The following is a 17495-nucleotide window of genomic DNA, read 5'->3' as shown; positions in this document are numbered from 1 at the left end:
GCTAGGACATTGCTTGAGTCTTGAGAAGGTGGGATGGATGAACCCTTAAGTAGAGGCCTTGGTTCAAGTATGCATGGCCTTTTGTGGGGTAGAACTTGTATTCAACTGAAAGAGACCATATGTGCCCTGATACTAACATTCTGAACGTCTACAATTTGGTTTCCTTACTTTTCTTGGCCCAGTATACTACTGAACTATTAGGGACCTGTACCGTGATAGCTCTTATGTTCTCTGAGACACTCAATCTGACATTTGTCTGCTATATACACGGCTATACCACTACAGTGCAAGATATGTAACAATCTGCTACTCTTATTATGCCAACAGTGCTGCCTGTTATTTTCCTTAGATGCTCCATTATGCCGGTTTGTCTCGGTCTCCACTATACCCCAATCAGCCAACTCTCCACCCGCTTGCCCGATCAGCCAGCTCTTCGAACCGATTCCATTCTCACATACTCTGACATCACCTCCCCATTCCCCATCCCAGTATCACAACAGATTCACCCTCTTCACCTGTTAGCACAGTCGTTCCCTCACGAACACCCCACCATTCTCAAGAGCGGTGGGACTAACCTATTCCTGAAATACTTAAACCATTCTCCGTTTGTACTACTAAATTGAACTTAAGTACATTTTAGCCAATTAATTGCAACCTTAAATTGATACAACTGTAACACCCTCGTATATCAATATTTCTCAGACACGATTCACTGTAAACAAAGCACACAGAAATAATTTGTAAAACATTACCTTATTCGATAGAGCACACTTTGTCTTTCTACCTCGTCCACATGGAAGACGTGATTGGGAGGATACCATGTCCTCTCCTCCTCATTCATCAATGCAAGTATGCAGTGGTAGACTGGTGTAATACCTAGAAAGTGGAGCAGATCGAAAACCTCAAAAGGTGGTATGTTTTGAAGTGCAAGAAATCCCGCTTTTAACATAAGGACGAAAAAGAAAATAATAACAGGCAAATGCGTTTAGTTCATTTGACATGCATGGTTCGCAATAATCGTAAACAGATACCATCATGAGACAGGATTAGAATTGGCTTCCAAAATCTGGCTCGCATGAAAACAGTGCAGTAGCAGTGCCCTTCAATGACCCTTTGCTTCCATCAACTTCAATATATAACCAGTTCACCACCTCAGTTGTGAAAAATAATAACCTTGACAGTAACTGGGTCATTAGTCATTGTTTCATTGGGGAAATGGCTTTCCCCAAGAACACTGCAGTCACCATAAATGTAACTTGTTAACTCACACTTCAAATCTCTCCTACTCAACTATTTTTAACAAATGAACAAATTAGCAAGCAGTAAAAATGCTGGAAGGCGGGGACAGCATTTGTTCAAGCTATGCCTAAAGAAACCAGGTTATCATCGTCAGTGAATAAAACATCCACAGTGCAACATATACATACTGTTCCGGACGTAACCAACATGAACATAGAACCAAAGGAAGGGTACCTTCTAAGAAGCAGTGCTGGTGTGGTGCCTTAATGCATTACTAAAAGATGCCTTGGAGTAATCCATTGGCTATAAGTAAACATGCCCTTTGTTGCATTTATATAAAACGTACAATGCAAGGACACCCCAGCTGGGCAAAGTGGCCATCAGATAGAAAGCAAGTGCATAGAAGTCCCTGGTTCCGACAAACGCCCAAATGTGCACAAATGAAAAAAGATGGCATTCTGAGCTCACATTCTCATAGTTCATCCACCTTTAATAAGGGGAGGGGCATCCTTCAAAATTAGAAGCTTATTTTCACAGAGGGCTATGGGTTAACATTAGTTTCTTGTTAGTGAGTCTGAAATGAGTGCGAGATCCCATAGAGAGTTATTTATTGCTCATGCGACCATGTCGTATTGGTCCACTACCGGTGTACATGTCAGTTTGCTTTCTAAACACACAATAGCAAAACGTGAACCCGTTGGCTCTTGTTTTAAGCTGTGGGAGAGCTGAGAGGTTCTTGGGCGCTAAGGTTAATTGTAAGAGACAAATAGAAGTGCATCGGAATCTCCTGTTACAGGAAATCTCGCTTTTTTCGTGAAATGTAGGATTCTAGTCTGTCATATCTGCACAATCTAGGATCCGAAAGCAACATTAGGCCTTGGTTTCTAACCTATGACACTGTTGCTACCAGATACAGATCTGTGAAAATCCTTAGACTAGGAATTCATGTATTTAAGAACTTGCCCAATCAGATGTTCAAATGGTCCTATATATATATATTTTAAGAACAATGGGTTAAAAAGTCATAATTTACAATTAGTTCTCTAGGGTAATGCATGAAACATTCTAGTCGATGTCATAGCACCAACAGTACACTGGAGCATTTGCCAAATGTTCATGATGTCATTGTTCACAACATATTACAGTATGGCAAGTCATTTTATGCAGCTGCGCCCATGATCCATCCTGCAGTCCATAATAAATGCCAGCATTCCTCGTGTAAATTACGTTGATTTTGTGGTCCAACTATGCCATTATGGCCAATGTAATTAACTTATGAAGCTGCAAACACAATCCTAGCGTGTATGGTCAATGTAAATCTCACGGATGAAGCTGCAGCCAAAATCTATTCCTATATTCTCAATATAGCAAATTGGATGATGTTGCACAAACACTAGAAGCAAACACGGTCACCATCATTAACTTCCATGATATAACCCCCTGCCCCAAATGCATGAATGCATTGTGCACACCCAGACATTGACCATACACCCCATCCCACACAAACACTCACACCATAAATAAGAAGCAAGAACATGTGCAGACTTGAACACTGCCTGTGCAGAAGTAGAAGACAGGCCTGCTCTGTCTCGGCCCTCAGACTCTGGAACCTTCATTCCCATCAATCACTCCCTTCTACATTTCAAGACTGAGTTCAAGACTCTCTGTTCAAGGAATGGCTTCTCTAAAACGCCAAAGTCCACGTACCCTCAAATCTACACCCAACCTGAGTTTTCTGATCCCCAGTTTACTTGTAGATCCCTTGGTGCCAAATTGCCCGCTCTCCCCAGCATAGACTTATTTACAACAAGGCCGATTAGTCCCAGGCCTAAGGTGGCAGATTGCCAGAGGAGCAGCATTCTATTGTAGTGTTTTTCAATTTACTGGTCTTAAATATAAAGCACATTTTGTTTCTCCGAGTCTGGCTGATCCACAACACTGTGACAAATGTTGAGCGGTTGGCAGTCATTCCACTTTGACAGCTAAAGTCTTTGATGGGCAAACTTGTATACATTCTCAATATTTACAAAAGCTTTGAAAGGAGGATGTTTTTAAAACAAAGGAAACGTGTACCACTGATTGTCATACAACTCTCACAGACATACGACAGCTATAAAGCTCTTTGGTCATTCTGATCTTCCCAAAAAGCTCTTGAATATGCAAAACAGCCAAAACCTCATACATTTTATCGGGCCACTTCAAATTATCTCTGTAGTTCTTTCTAATCAATACACACACACTATTAAGCAATCATTTTATATTCAAATACACAGCATGCATGTTTTAAACCTCTGCATACATTAGGCCTTCCATTCTGAAAAGTAAAGGATAAAAATGATGCATCATTTTAAAATATTAAACGCATGCCTATGCTTAAGTCAAGCACAGAGTTCCCACAGGTGGCACTAAAATGATATTCAGAAGCAAGCACTAATTTCCCTCCCCAGCCCCACATTTCAGAGGTCTGTGGCTGCCCAACGGGTGCAAACATGAAATAGATCATAGAGAAGTTAAAATGGCGAAGAGTAAATCTGAATGCCTAAGTGCATCAAGAAACCTGTGCACGGATACCCAAAGCCACAGAAGGGTGAGAACAAAAACTAAGCTGTAAAGGTTTTCCAAAAAGATATCCATTCATCAATCTTTACAGAAGCTGCTCAGTGCTGAGCAGGCAAATGGCATCCCTGCTGGGTTTATCATGAGTCTTTGAAAACATTCTGCTTCATATTCAGTACTACCAGGAGACCCAACTGCAAAGTCTGCCACACAATGGATAACTGATGTTTTTAAGTCATCTTTACATTATATTTTAAATAGAAGGTAGGACTTTTACTGAGAAACAGTACTTCAAGCGACAGCTACACATCTCGAAATGTTTCTATGTATTGTACCGTCGAACCAACTTTACTGAGTTAGCAAACATTTTAAATTACCTTAAACACAAGCTGGCAAGATCATAGCCTAAACCACACCCACAAAGGTAATATTGTGCTGGAACGCCAGATCTATTACTCAGTTTTACTCTTGGAATGCTGGGTATTTTGAACAATTGCACAAACGGCAATAATGTAAACACTATCCCACTTAATTTGTTATAAAAGGTGCCTGCATTGTGCAGCTACGAGGAATGATGTTGCTTCCCACACATGATTGTACAGGGTCGTCCTTACACATTACTCCACCGAAAGAACATGCAGCCAAAGATTCCAAGAACCTTCTCCAACTGTCTTTACTCTACCGAAGTGTTTATGCCCAGGCAGAGTTTACAAGCGTCACTTGTGATTATGCCATCTCTTAATGGTGTTGCTTTCAGCCAAAGGGATTGGAGGTACATGGGCTGCAGCACTTAACTTGCCTTATTCCCATTTGGACCCCTGCTAACACAAGAGCTGTAGCCATGAGAAGGGGGTTGAGTTATTTTTATTCAACATTTTTATAAGATATGCCTGTACCGCTTACATATATTTCATATGTAAACTTTACCATTTGACAAGACCGGATGTAGAAATGTAGTTATGTTGCATTAAAATTACAGACCCGTCTATGTGCTTCTCAGAGTGAAAGCAGGCAATTTGTGAGAGAATCCAGATAATGGCATTGAAACCAACATCTCTCCTTCCAACCTTCTCTCACTTGTGTCCAGTTGACAGAGAGTTTATGTTCTTATTGCTTCGTCTAAAAGATTATTTTCAGAATTTACCAAAAGTAGACAACTGACCATAACAAGTACCGGTAGTGCACTCACTGTAGAACACACTGCCATCTCCAAATCGAGGGCAGCAGGGGTCTGAAAACACTCTTTCAACTAGAATAACATAGATGATGACATGCTTGAATTAAGAGAGAAGTAATAACGTTCTAATCCCTTCAAACGTTCTAATCCCTTCAAAATGGGGGTGAAGGCCGTAATTTGGTCAACACGGATAGAGTTTGTTAAAGGGGTGGAATCTGCAGAGTGTTGCAGAGGTGGAGTAACGTTGGGAGGGGCCGCATGCACTCCTTTGGGTCTAAGACAACAGAATGCCTAAATATGCCATTGCTCCCCAGTTGTTAGCACCCAACTCCCAACTGGCCTTGCGATCTGCTTCCTTCAGAGTGTACCTTCCCCTGTGACTTGTAAAGCACTCTGTTGCTTACCTAAGCTAGGGCCACGGTTAATAAACACCCTAATAAAAATAATCATAAGACAATGCAAACATGTATTTAGAGTCATTCTGTATGATATTGGGTGGTTTGCATTTCCTTGTTTGCATCCAGTCTGAATATTGTAAATGCATTTCTATGGCTCAATATGTAAATAAATTGCAGTTTATAAATAACATTCTTGCATTCAGTATGTAAACAATTCATTAAGTGAGTAAATCTCCTTCATTCTGTAAGTAAATTTCCTATGGGAAACTGTAAGGGGTAAACGGCACATTAGATCCTGGCAGCTTTGCATAAAAGCCGAGAGCCTTGTGGGGATATAAAAATGCATAGACTTTTACATTGAACACGAGTCTGTGATGATGTAAACATGCAAATATTTTTTAGCACAAAGGACAGTGGACTTGGATTTCATTTGTCACAATACCTACACAACCAGTAAAGTGACTGCAAAATAGAAGTCGTACATACCAATTAATTTGGACATGCTTTTGTTTTGGGTGTGAGGCTGCCACTGAAAAAAAATGAATTCCTGGATTTGGAAATATCTTTGGTGAAAGTTAGCAGGGGAAAGCAGCTGGCTACTTTGCTCTCTCTTGCCCCCCACCACCCTTCTGCCACTGGGTATCCTGGAGCACTCCCTCCCACCCCCCAGCCACATGGCCCGTTAGCCCAGGGGGCCCTGGTTTGCGAAATGTGGAGAAAGGCAAAACGGGACCACTTCTTTCACGGACAAGGTAGCTTGGCAACCCCATTGTGACACCTCGGACATCAGCTACTGAGAAAGTAGAAAAGGCCAAACCTATGAGGATGAAACACATTCTGGGTCTCAACGTCAACCCTCACTCCATTCCCCTTGCTTACCAGAATCCCCAGTGTCAGATAAAAATTCAAAGTTCTACTTTTCAGAATTTCGGCATGGTGTTCGAGTGCTGAAACTGGCACGGCAGAAACTCATGCAATAGAAATAATCACACAGCTAAAACAGAAACTAATAAAAAAAATAGATATTATAAAGTTGTGTGTCACTAGACTTATTTAAAGCTGTGCAATGCGACTTGCATGTAAAATATACATATATTTTTTTAAAACATGATTTTGTCAGTTATGTATATAAATCCCGTGGAAATCAACGAAATTACTTCATAAGAGTAGAGGTGAGAGGGTAGGCGGAGAGAGCGCACACAAACCGCAGCAAAGATTGAGACGGCCCCTAAAATGTTTCTTAAACTCTGTTTGCTCACGATAGTCAAGGTATGACATCTGTACAGAGGACCCAATGAGGGTGCAGGATGAGGGCTCGGGACGAGGTACTCCATTAACATCAAAAGTAACATTTCCACGACTTACAAGGAGAAAGTAGTAGTTGCGTTGCATAGCGTTCAAAGCCCATTAGCAAAGTGGGTACTGGCCATCTGTCTGAACCATCGCTCGTCATTGTGTTCCCAAGATCTTCCCAGACTGGAACATGTCTACCACCCCCTTATACCATATTCGCTACACACAATGAGCAATAATGCAGTGTTCAGAAAAGAACCTTTTCCTTTCCAGTCAAGACTTCTTCCTCAATTCCTTCTTTGGAGCTCTCGGAGGCCATCCATATCTTTTTTTTTTTTAGGCCAAAGTATCCATAATCCATGATAATTGAGCTGTGGTAAAACACAGCCTACTTTCGAAGTTCAGGAACCCCCTTCTTTTACTTATTTCTCTACTATCAGCTTTAAAACTCAGAGAAAAGTTCACCAAGTTTAAATCTGGCTCCCCTGGGCCTTGCCCTGTGAAAATCTTTAAGCTCGAGCCCATCTCTTCTAGCAACACTTCTCATAGTTATTAACAATTCAGAATGCTGTCTATCTGGATGAATAGTAGCACTTGTGCTGAATGAAGATTTTCGAGAATAACATTTAGAAAGGTTTTGATTCTATTAAAGACACAGAGGTGAGAATTATGCTTCTCTTTCTTCTCAGACCCCTCCTGCAAGACAGACACAGCAGGGCTGTGAACTTGCCGGAGATAGTGGTGCGGGATAACTCTGCATTGGCCGGCCAGGAGAGGAATAGCTTGAGCACGGTATTCACATCCCAGAGTCTGTTTTAATGGGCCGGCGGTGGTACCGTCTACCGGACACCTTTAAGCATCTTGCACACTAAGTGATGTTCGCTGACCGGAGACCCTTCCACAAGGTCGTGGCCGGCAGAGATCGATGAGTGGTAGGCGTTCACCATCCTGTAGGCTAAGCCTCGCTCTTCCAGTTTGGCAGGAAGTTAAAAACCTCAGCTACAGTGGCTGAAACCGGATAGAGACCCTGTTCCAAACACCAGCGTGCCCATGTGCCCCAAGAGTTTGCGTATCACTTGGATGTTGCGGGAGCCCAGCTCTCCACGATGAGGCCGACAGTCTTGCACGAAATGCCAGGGACTCTATCTCACCCTGAAGGCTTCCAGGCTGCCCGGGTCAGGAAGCTGCATTGGAGGAGGGATGGTGCTCTCCAATCGCACCCAATAGCAGATCCAGAGTCTGGGATAGTCGGATTGGAAAATCTGATGGAAGTTCCAGAAGAACTGGATACCAGGCCTGAGAGGTCCAAACTTGGGCTACGAGTACAAGCTCTGCCTGCTCCTGACGGGCCTTTGCCAGGGTCCATGCTATCATCGAGAAGGGGGGAAAGCTTAAGCTGTCCCTTCCCTCCACCTGTGCAGGAAAGCGTCCGCAGCTGCTGGCCTCTAGCTTAAAAATACCGTCAGCTGGGAATGGAGCTGAGAGGCGAAGAGGTCCGTGGTCAGAAGGCCCCATCTTCGCTGTAAGTGAAGGAAAACCTTTCTGCACAGTTTCCAATTGCTGTAATCAGACAGGTGGCGCAAATGCCAATTCTCCACTTTGTTCCTCAGCCCCGGGAGGTACTCCGCTGTCACTGATATCTGATGTTGCAGACAGAAGTTTGCTAATTCTGCCAGAGGCCTCGACCTGGTGCCACCCAGATGGCAGATGTATCTTATTGCAGATACGTTGTCCATTTCGAGCAATATACAGCAGTTGACTTTGTCTCTGGGAACTGGTCCAAGCAAGACTTTTCCCAAATGATGAGAATTCCTAGGCCATGGACGATGTCTATGGCTGCCGGGCCTGGTGTATCGCTTGGGATTCGCTCTGGAATATGATGATCATGTCGTCCTGATGTACGATGAGGCTTATGCCCTTTTCCCTTAGGTGTTCGAGCACCGGACGCATGAGCTTGATGAAAGCCCATGGTGCTGATGAGAGCCAGAAGGGCAGGCTCGTGCTACTGCTAGTTAAGCGCCCTTGAGGTTGAGTCAGACCAGCCAGTCGCTGGGGCTGAGGATATCGCCGAGCATGTGAATTCCCTCCATCTTGAAGTGATGGTAGAGAACAAAGTTGTTCAGTGCTTTGAGATTGATCACTGGGTGGACCTTGTCCTTCCTTCCTTCTCACTAGGAAGATAGGGTTGAAGAATCCATCCTGGTACCTGCATAGGTGAATGCCACCTTTGACCGAAGGCTGCGTACTTCCTCGTCTAGCGCCACATTGTCTGCATTGGACATCACTATGGCAGGGGGCAGCGTAACTGAGTGGGTTCCGAGAAGAAATCGATGTGGAAATCCCTTGCGGTGTCCCCGACTCCCGACAAGGAGTCCCATGCTTGCGAGAATCGTGCTGTCCTGCCCTGTATAGGCACATGCAGTGCAGGAGCTACGCAGCAGAGACCCACCTGTGGTTTGCTGTGGCGGCTGTCTTGCTGCTCTTCTCCAGCTGCGACCCTGAGCTCTTACTCTGGAGGGGAGAAAGGTGTCGGACCTGTCCACCCAGTAGGAGTGATCGTCTCTAGTCTGATGAAACCTGTCCAGTGAATAACTGGCTGGAGGAGTGGCGCTTGCCTCTTCTAGCCCCAGAAAAAACCTTGGTTACAAAACTTGTCTTTAGTGAGGCCTGCGCCTTGTCTAAGGCGGTGAATGTGCCAACAAACTTGGCCAATTCCTTCACAAAAGGATCGCCGAATAGAAGTCCCTGGGCGGCTGATTCCAATTCTGTGGTAGACAGCTCTCCCTGCATCGGATATATTTTCATCAGAATGCCTTTCCTTCTGTCAGAGGAAATGGCACAGCTTGCATCACCGAGAAGGCGAAGAGCCTGTTGGGTCCATCCTGACAGGATGAGGGAGAGTCTACTGCCTTCCCCGTTTCATTGGCCGCTTCAGAAAGGTCGAGTATTTTGGCGAGGGGACCCGTAATGTCGATAAACTTGTCCTGATGGACTTCCAAGCTGTGTCTATCGTTTTTCTAGGGTCTTGTCAATTCTTGGCGAGGAAAGTAATAATTTTGGCATCCAGTTCCCAGGGGGGTGGGGGTGAGTGCCACCTTCCCTTCAATATCTGGCAGGGGGCATTCTGCTGTGAGCTTTCCCCGGACCTTTGTCAAGAGGGCGACATAGCCTGGATTTAATGTAGTCCACTGCTCTGGGAGATGGCAGTCCAGTCCGAGGATCTGGGATGGATAAAGTCCTCTAGGACGAACATAGCAGAATTGCCCTGACTGTTTCGCACTGAGAATGGGGCCTAGTGCATTCCCCAATGTGCTGGGCTGCGAGCCATCTTACTTGTCCTCATCTTCCTCAGTTGAGGCAAATCGTCTTTGGTGGCCTGCTGTTGCTCCGCCAGGCTAGAGGGTCTACCACCTATTATATCCTCCTCCGGGGCAGAGTGTCTAAGGGCGGAAGGGGTCTCTTTCCTTTCAAGAAAGGCTTTCTTAAGCCTTGAGAAGGCATCAGAAACCGCTCCTGTAGCAGGCTCTGTAAGGCTCGGGGGTGGTAAAGGGGGTCAGAGAGGTTTCCTTCCCATTGCAAGCTGGTGTACATCCCCCTGTCAAAGCACTTTTCCTCTTTCAGGCACCGTCTTTGGAGGTGCAGGAACACTCCTTAGGTGCAAATATCATTGAGGCGTAGCTGTATGGATACAAGCATGTCTGCTACATCTTAATTGTGGTCTCGACTGAGGACCCCAGGACACTCTTGAAACTGGCTGTGAGGGCCAAATCCTGCTCTGGGCACACCTCTTCCTCTAACCATTCCCGGCCAGCCTGAGGGTTACACTCAGCCTTGCTGGCAAATGGGGCTTGATTTCTGCTTCCTTGGCTTTTATTTTATTTATTTTTAAAACATTTATATATATGCCTTCTCAGGCTAGGAGCAGGGCTGTCCTATTTAGCTAGATGAATATATATTATATGAAGCAAAACGAATTGCGGGCACCTCCGACGCTCGTGAACGTTAATCTCCTTTGAAATGCAAAGGAAACCCGTCATCAAGCGCCAGAGAGGAGAGGAAAGGGCCTGCAAGGTGCGCAGGGCTTCCCCTGCTGGAAGCAAGCTTGCAGCCTGTTCAGGAGAGCCGGCAGCCGCGCGAAGCTCCTGAGCTTACCCTGCACCGAGACGCTAAACCATGTTTGTGCAGGGGGCAGAGCCCTCACGTCGGCCCAGCTGGAGCACAGAGCTCCGAAAAATGTAAATAAGCAGGGATGTAATCAGCATGCAACATGTGCCACCCGGGGAAAACGTGATCCGATAAAAGAGCAGATCAGCATTTCACTCCGACGCACAAACGAATTAGGCAATAAAGTGCACAGCCGAGGTAAGCAGACAATGTGGTAGTAATATACTTATTGTACTGAAAGCACTGTATGCTTACTGCTAAACAGAATAACAATCTTGGAAATGTATAGGAAGTAAAGCATAATGTACTTACCTATTGCTGCAAGCAGCAAATAAAGAGGAAGTACAAGGAGAGCTACAGTTATTTAACCCCTTACATTCAAAGGACAAGCATCTCATGCTCAGCACCATGTTTGGAGTGCAGAGGACGAGATGGCCCGTCCTTTTAAGCACTTGTGTTTGTGAGAACGCTGCAGAGCACCGATCGCGCAAACTCTAAATCCAACCCCGAGGCTAGGTGAGGAGGCAGTTCTCCTCACGGCCCGGGGGTTGGATTTCATTCAATTTCATGTCAGCATGCGTAATGCACGCTAAAGTGACACAGAATGGAAATTCATAAGTAGCAGCCATTTTTCGGCTGCAGCGGTGAAGGAGAAAGTACGTTTCTTCCTCTATCTCTGGTATTATTATGCCGTTTTGATCGAGGGAGATGTCCTTGGAAAGGGGAGACTCTCCCCTTTCCAAGGACACTGACCTTGAAGCAATGCTGGGTGCGGACCGCTCAATCCACGCCCGGCACCACCACTAGAGCACCAGGGATGCTACATTTCAAGATGGGGGCCGCTTAGTTTATAAGCGGCCCTCTCCCTTCACCCTGCCCCAAAGAGATGCGCAATGCATATTGCCCTTCCTGGGGGCAGATTGGCAGTGTAATCTGCCCCTCGGAAGCAGCAGCATTTTCTTTTTGTGTTTTATTTATGTTTATATTTTGGGATTGTACTTGGTGGGCAGCACTAGACCACCATGGATGCGTTATTAAAGGGGAGGGGGTTACCCTCTCCCTCTCCTACCCCAAATGAATGGGGTATGTCATTTTGCCCTCCCTGCGGGCAGATTGTCAATGTCATCTGCCACTCTCCCCCTAGGAAGGGGCAAATAGTTTTCTCCCCCCCTCACCCCTCTTAGGCCCCAAATATGTTTTTTTTCTTAGTGGGTGATCCGCACCCAGCAACACCACTAGACCAGCAGGGATGCTTTTTTGAAGTGGGGGTGGGGGGGTGCACTTCGTATATAAGCTGCCCTCTCCCCCCAAAGCATGAGGCATTGCGTTTTGCCCACCCTGGAGGCGGATGGGCAGAATAATCTGCTGAACTGCCCCTAGGAAAGGGGAAAATGATATGGAAAGAAGAAAAAGTTACTTACCAACTGGTAACGTTCTTTCGATTGGATGTTCCTCCAACGTATTCCTCATCTTAGATGTATTTCATCCAGCTTTAGCTTCTTCGGAAAAAAATGTCGGCAGAGGGCGCCGTGCGTCGACGTCGTCGAGTCGATGGTCCCTCGAAGGCCTCCGTCGAGGGCGTCGTCGTCGGGTATATAAGTAGCACGTGCGGCACCCATTGTCCTCAGTTCTGTTTTTCCCCCTCACTTTTGTTGTACTGTGTAGAGTGTGCCGGTAGTCAGGTATCAGCCTTGCAAGAGTTGAAGTGGCAATAACCCAGAAAAATCTACAGAGGTATAGGCTGGGAGGGCGATTAGGAATACGTTGGACGAACATCCAATCGAAAGAACGTTACCAGTTGGTAAGTAACTTGTTCTTCAAGCGGATTGTGTCCTCCAACGTATTCCTCATCTTAGATAAACTCCCAAAGCAGTATGGACAATTTCTTTGGAGGAGGCGGTAGATTTTTTAATACCCTTAAATGGCTGAATATAGTATTGCTTTACCAAAAATTCAGCTCCTTAGACTGGGAAGCATCCAGAATTTTGAAAAAGTATGCAGCGAAGACCAAGTTGCTGCTTCACAAATGGATCTTATGGGAACATCTCTTTGAAGGGCTGTCAAAGGGGCGATGCCTTTGGTGGAATGAGCCCTTAAACCTTCTGGTGGGTCTTTCTCTGCTAATCTGTAGCATTCTGAAATGCAAAGTACAATCCAACGTGATATGGTTTGTTTTTACACCGATTGACCCAATTTCCTTCCAGTGTAGCCAATGAACAGTTGATTATCCTCTCTAAGCTTGGAAAGCCTAGAGATGCAAAAGCTTAGAGCTCTTCTCGGGTCCAACTTGTGCAATCTTTCCTCCTCCTTACTAGGATGAGGTGTAGGGTAGAATGCGGGTATAACAATTTTCTCATTTAAATGGAAATCGGACACAATTTTAGGTAAAAATGAGGGTTTAACCCTTAATACAAATCTGTCCCTATGGAACACAGTATAGGGTCGCCCACAAGACAGTGGCTGCAATTCGCTCACTCTTCTTGCAGATGTTAAAGCAACTAGGAAAGCAGTTTTCCATGTCAGTAATCTTAATGGACAAGTGTGCAAGGGCTCAAAAAGGGCACACTAAGAATTTTAGAACCAGATTAAGATCCCAAATTGGTACTTGGAAAGGGTAAGGAGGAAACACATTAATGAGTCCTTTTAAGAATTGTACTACTAAAGGAATTTTGAAATAGGAGCATTCTTCCGACGAGCGCTTGAAGATAGAAAGCGCTGCAAGATAACCTTTAATGGTCACAACATTTAGACCCATCCGCTAGGGACAAGAGGAAGGACAGTGCTTCCGGAATAGAACATAGAAAAGGATCAACATTCTTTTCTCTGCACCAGTTGCAAAACTTTTTCCAGCGGCAAAGATATAGAGATTTTGTTGCTGGTCTTCTTGCCGAACCCAACACCTCCATGACGTCATCTGGAAGGTCCCAATGCTTATATCTCAGCCTTTCAGATACCAAGCGTGAAGGTTGAGAATTTTGACCTCTGGATGGAGAACCTGACCCTCCATTTGAGAGATACGGTCCTCTCTCTGAGGAAGACGTGCCGGGGGACAGATGACATGTTTAGAAGGTCCGGGTACCATGTTCTCCTGGCCCAATCCGGGGAAATTAGGATCATGCGGTTTCCAAACCGTCTCAGTCTCCTGATGACCTGAGGCATGACGGGAATCGGAGGGAACGCGTATATTAGTGTGAAATTCCACTCCACCACGAACGCGTCCCCTAGGGCTCCTCTCAGGGGAAATTCCCTTGAGCAATACCTTTCGCACTTCCGGTTGATTCCAGTCGCAAACAGGTCTACTTGAGGGGTTCCCCAAAGGGAGAAGATCTCTTGAATGACTTCCAGAGCCAGTTCCCATTCGTGGGACACCGTGCACTGCCTGCTCAGAGCATCTGCTGTCATTCTCCTCCCCGGCTAGATGAACTGCCGCTAAGGAGATTCCTTCTTGAATTGCCCAATACCAGAGCTGCATTGCCTCTCTGCACAGAGGTAGTGACCCTACACCTCCTCTTTTGTTTAGATAATGCATGGCCACTGTGTTGTCCGTCATTATCAAGACATTGTTTCCTCTGACAGATGGTAGAAAAGCCTTCAGCACTAGTTTGATTGCTCTGAGCTCTAAAAGGTTGATGTGTAGTTTGGACTCCGATGCAGACCAGCAACCTCTGATTGTCAGATCGTTGGCATGAGCTTCCCACCCCATGAGGGAGGCGTCCATCACCACTGTGATCTGCCATGGTTGCGAAAAATGTTCTCCTTTTAGTATATTCTCTGTACAAGTCCACCATAGAAGATCCTGCCGAACCTGGTTTGGAATCTGGAGAAGATCCGTCATTTGACCTGAGAATTGCGACCAGTGCGTCTTTAGAGCCCATTGAAGGAATCTCATCCTCAGGCGTGCCTCTGGCACCATGAAGATGCAGGATGCCATGAGGCCGAGTAACCTTAAAAAGTCGTAGGCCTGGAGATTATGGGCATTTTGGAATTTGGAAACCATCTGAAGAAAGTCTTGAGCCTTTGACTTGGGAGGCAAGCTCTTTCCCCAAGGATGCATCTAACAACAGCCCCTATGTACCAGAGCTGTTGGGAAGGTGTCATTTGTGACTTCTTGAAATTGAGGGAGAAGCCCAGTTTATGGAGGAAGTGGCAGGTGACTTTCAGATGATCCAGTGCTTGTTCGGCAGAACGTGACCTGATCAACCAATCGTCCAGGTAGGGGTAGACGTGAATCCCCCCTCTACTGAGGTGCGCTGCCACCACTACCATTAACTTGGTGAAGACCCTCGGGCGGAGGTCAATCCAAATGGCAGGACTCGAAACTGATAGTGTGAGTCGCCAACTACACACCCCAGGTATTTTCTGTGCTTGAGATGAATCGGCACATGAAAATAAGCATCCTGGAGGTCCAAGGACACCAACCAATCCTGGAGTTGAAGGGCCTGAAGGATCTGAGAAAGAGTGACCATCTTGAACTTGTCCTTCCTGAGGAACTTGTTCAAGTTTCTTAAATCCAAGATGGGTCTCAGTCCTCCGTCCGTGGCTGATTTTAACACCATACTCGCAGCTGAAAATACCTTTCGTGCCCAGCCATCCACACGCTTATCGTCCCTGTACGGAGGGATGGAAGGGTACGCCATTTTGTTTGAAGCTGTGGCTGCCTATATCACCAGACTCTAGGGAGTGGGATGTTTAGACAGATAGCCGTGGTCGCTACTGGCAGGGCGGTATTTTGAGGTGAGGGATTTATTCACTGGAGGAATAGAATCCGGAGCCTCCCAATTTTTGGCCACCCTATTTTGCAAGGCTACATGAAAGGGTAGCATTGGGTCTTCGGTGGGACCATGGTCCAATATATCTGTCAGATCATCCTGGATGAATTGGGTTGGTGGTCTAGTCCATCCTAAGTAATCTACCACCTTTGTCATTAGCTGACGGCACGATGGACTGGCATGCTCTCCTGGTTCTGGCCTGCCAAAGTCAGTTTCAGGAGATGTGTCAATGCCACTTGCATTGTGTAATGATTCCACCAGGTCCCTCATCCTGCTTTCTTCTGAAATCAGGCATTCTGGGATATTTGGGGTGCCATATTCCAGCCCAAAGGGTACACTCTCCTCATCAGATCTCTCCTGTTTCTCAAAAATTGAGGTCAGGGACTTGAAAAATTCCTTCCTAGGAAGAGGTTTGAAAACCTTTTCTGGGAGAGGTGGGGGAGGTGTATTAATGGGCCGTGAAGGTATTACAGGCTTTGTAGCCTTCTCTTTCCCTTTCCCTGGCTAAACTGGAGCCTTTGGCGCCGAGGGTTTCAGGGTCGACATCGACAAAGGCGTCGATGGCGTTGATGTTCTAGTTGTCGTAGACGGAGCTTCGAGGGTGTCGAGGTGCTCTTCGAAGATTTGCCAATCGAGGTGCGTTGGGTCTCGGACGGCGTCGGTGACCTCGAGCGGTCGACTCGACTGGTCTTTCTCGCTCGGCGTCCTGGAAGGTTCTCCATCCTTCCTTTTTCGATCACCCGGGCTCGAGGGTGCGCGAGTGTCGGAGCAATGTCGCTCCCGGCCGACTTCCGAAGAAGGCGCGGACCGAGGCTTCACTTTCTCGAACACCTCCATCATTTTGACCCTGAATGCTTCCCACTCTTCAGAGGACAAATGTTTTGTGGGGCATTTCATCCTTTTTGGGGATTCGTCCGAGGACGAGGTGGAGGGGGACCTGTGGCGTCTTTTCTTTGATTTTTTTGTCGAAGATGAAGAGCAATGGGAATCACTTCGGGACCTGGACCGATGCCTTTCGCGTCGAGGAGACTTCTCCTCACAAGACCTCGACTCGACGCTAGAGGGTTTGCGGTCAGATTTACGGCCTACCTGTAGTTTTCCCCACCTCTCTCGCAAGGCCTTTCCCATCATCGCTTGACACTTCGTACAGGCCTCGATGTCGTGACCTTCCCCGAGGCAACACAAACATTCTCTGTGCAGGTCTGTGATAGACATTTTTGAACCGCACGATTTGCACTTTTTGAAACCCGATCTCGGGGTCATAGTCGGCGTCAATGACAAGGACATATCGTATATGTTAGTAATTCTCGCTGCGTCACAGAACTCGAGGCGCGCCGAATCTCCGAAGCAACGTGTACTGCGGAAAAACGGAACTGAGGCCAACCGGCGCCACGCGTGCTAATTATATACCCGATGACATCACCCTCGACGGAGGCCTTCGAGGGACCATTGACTCGACGACATCGACGCATGGCGGCCTCTGCCGAAAATGATTTCCAAAGCAGCTAAAGCTGGAGGATGGAATACATCTAAAATGAGGACTACGTTTGAGGACACAATCCACTCGAAATATATGTTTAACAATTATTGTGTTTTTTTCTGGTGGGTGGGGTGTCACTAGGGATGTCTTAAATGAAAGGGGGTGGATGGCCCTATCCCCCTCCTGCCCCAAACTGCTGGGGTATGTCATTTAGCCCTACTTGGGGGCAGACTCGCAGTATAGTCTGCCAATCTGCCTCTAGGAAGGGGTACATTTGGTTTTACTGCGGGTGAGGGGTCACTAGACCACCAGGGATGTATTGTATGAAGGGGCCGGGGAGTGGCCCTCTCTCCTCCTAGCCCAAATGGACTTAGCCCTGCCTGCCAATCTGTCCCAAGGAAGGAGCAAACTGTGTTACC

The 17495-nt window shown here is 46.3% G+C and overlaps 1 protein-coding gene across 4 annotated transcripts in view; it reads right to left on the bottom strand.

Moving 5' to 3' along the window:
- JAK2 (Janus kinase 2) overlaps window positions 1-17495 on the bottom strand; it is a 1999562-nt gene that overhangs the window by 1375018 nt on the left and 607049 nt on the right. For all 4 annotated transcript variants that reach the window (XM_069626008.1, XM_069626007.1, XM_069626009.1 and 1 more), the window contains one exon: window positions 753-876. In XM_069626008.1, the coding sequence (XP_069482109.1) occupies window positions 753-876 (124 nt within the window). The remainder of the gene's footprint in view (window positions 1-752; window positions 877-17495) is intronic.

Source organism: Ambystoma mexicanum, chromosome 6p (assembly GCF_040938575.1).
Source record: "Ambystoma mexicanum isolate Mex_15411 chromosome 6p, UKY_AmexF1_1, whole genome shotgun sequence".
In the NCBI taxonomy this organism is placed as follows: domain Eukaryota; kingdom Metazoa; phylum Chordata; class Amphibia; order Caudata; family Ambystomatidae; genus Ambystoma; species Ambystoma mexicanum.
This window is presented reverse-complemented; position numbering and strand designations above follow the sequence as displayed.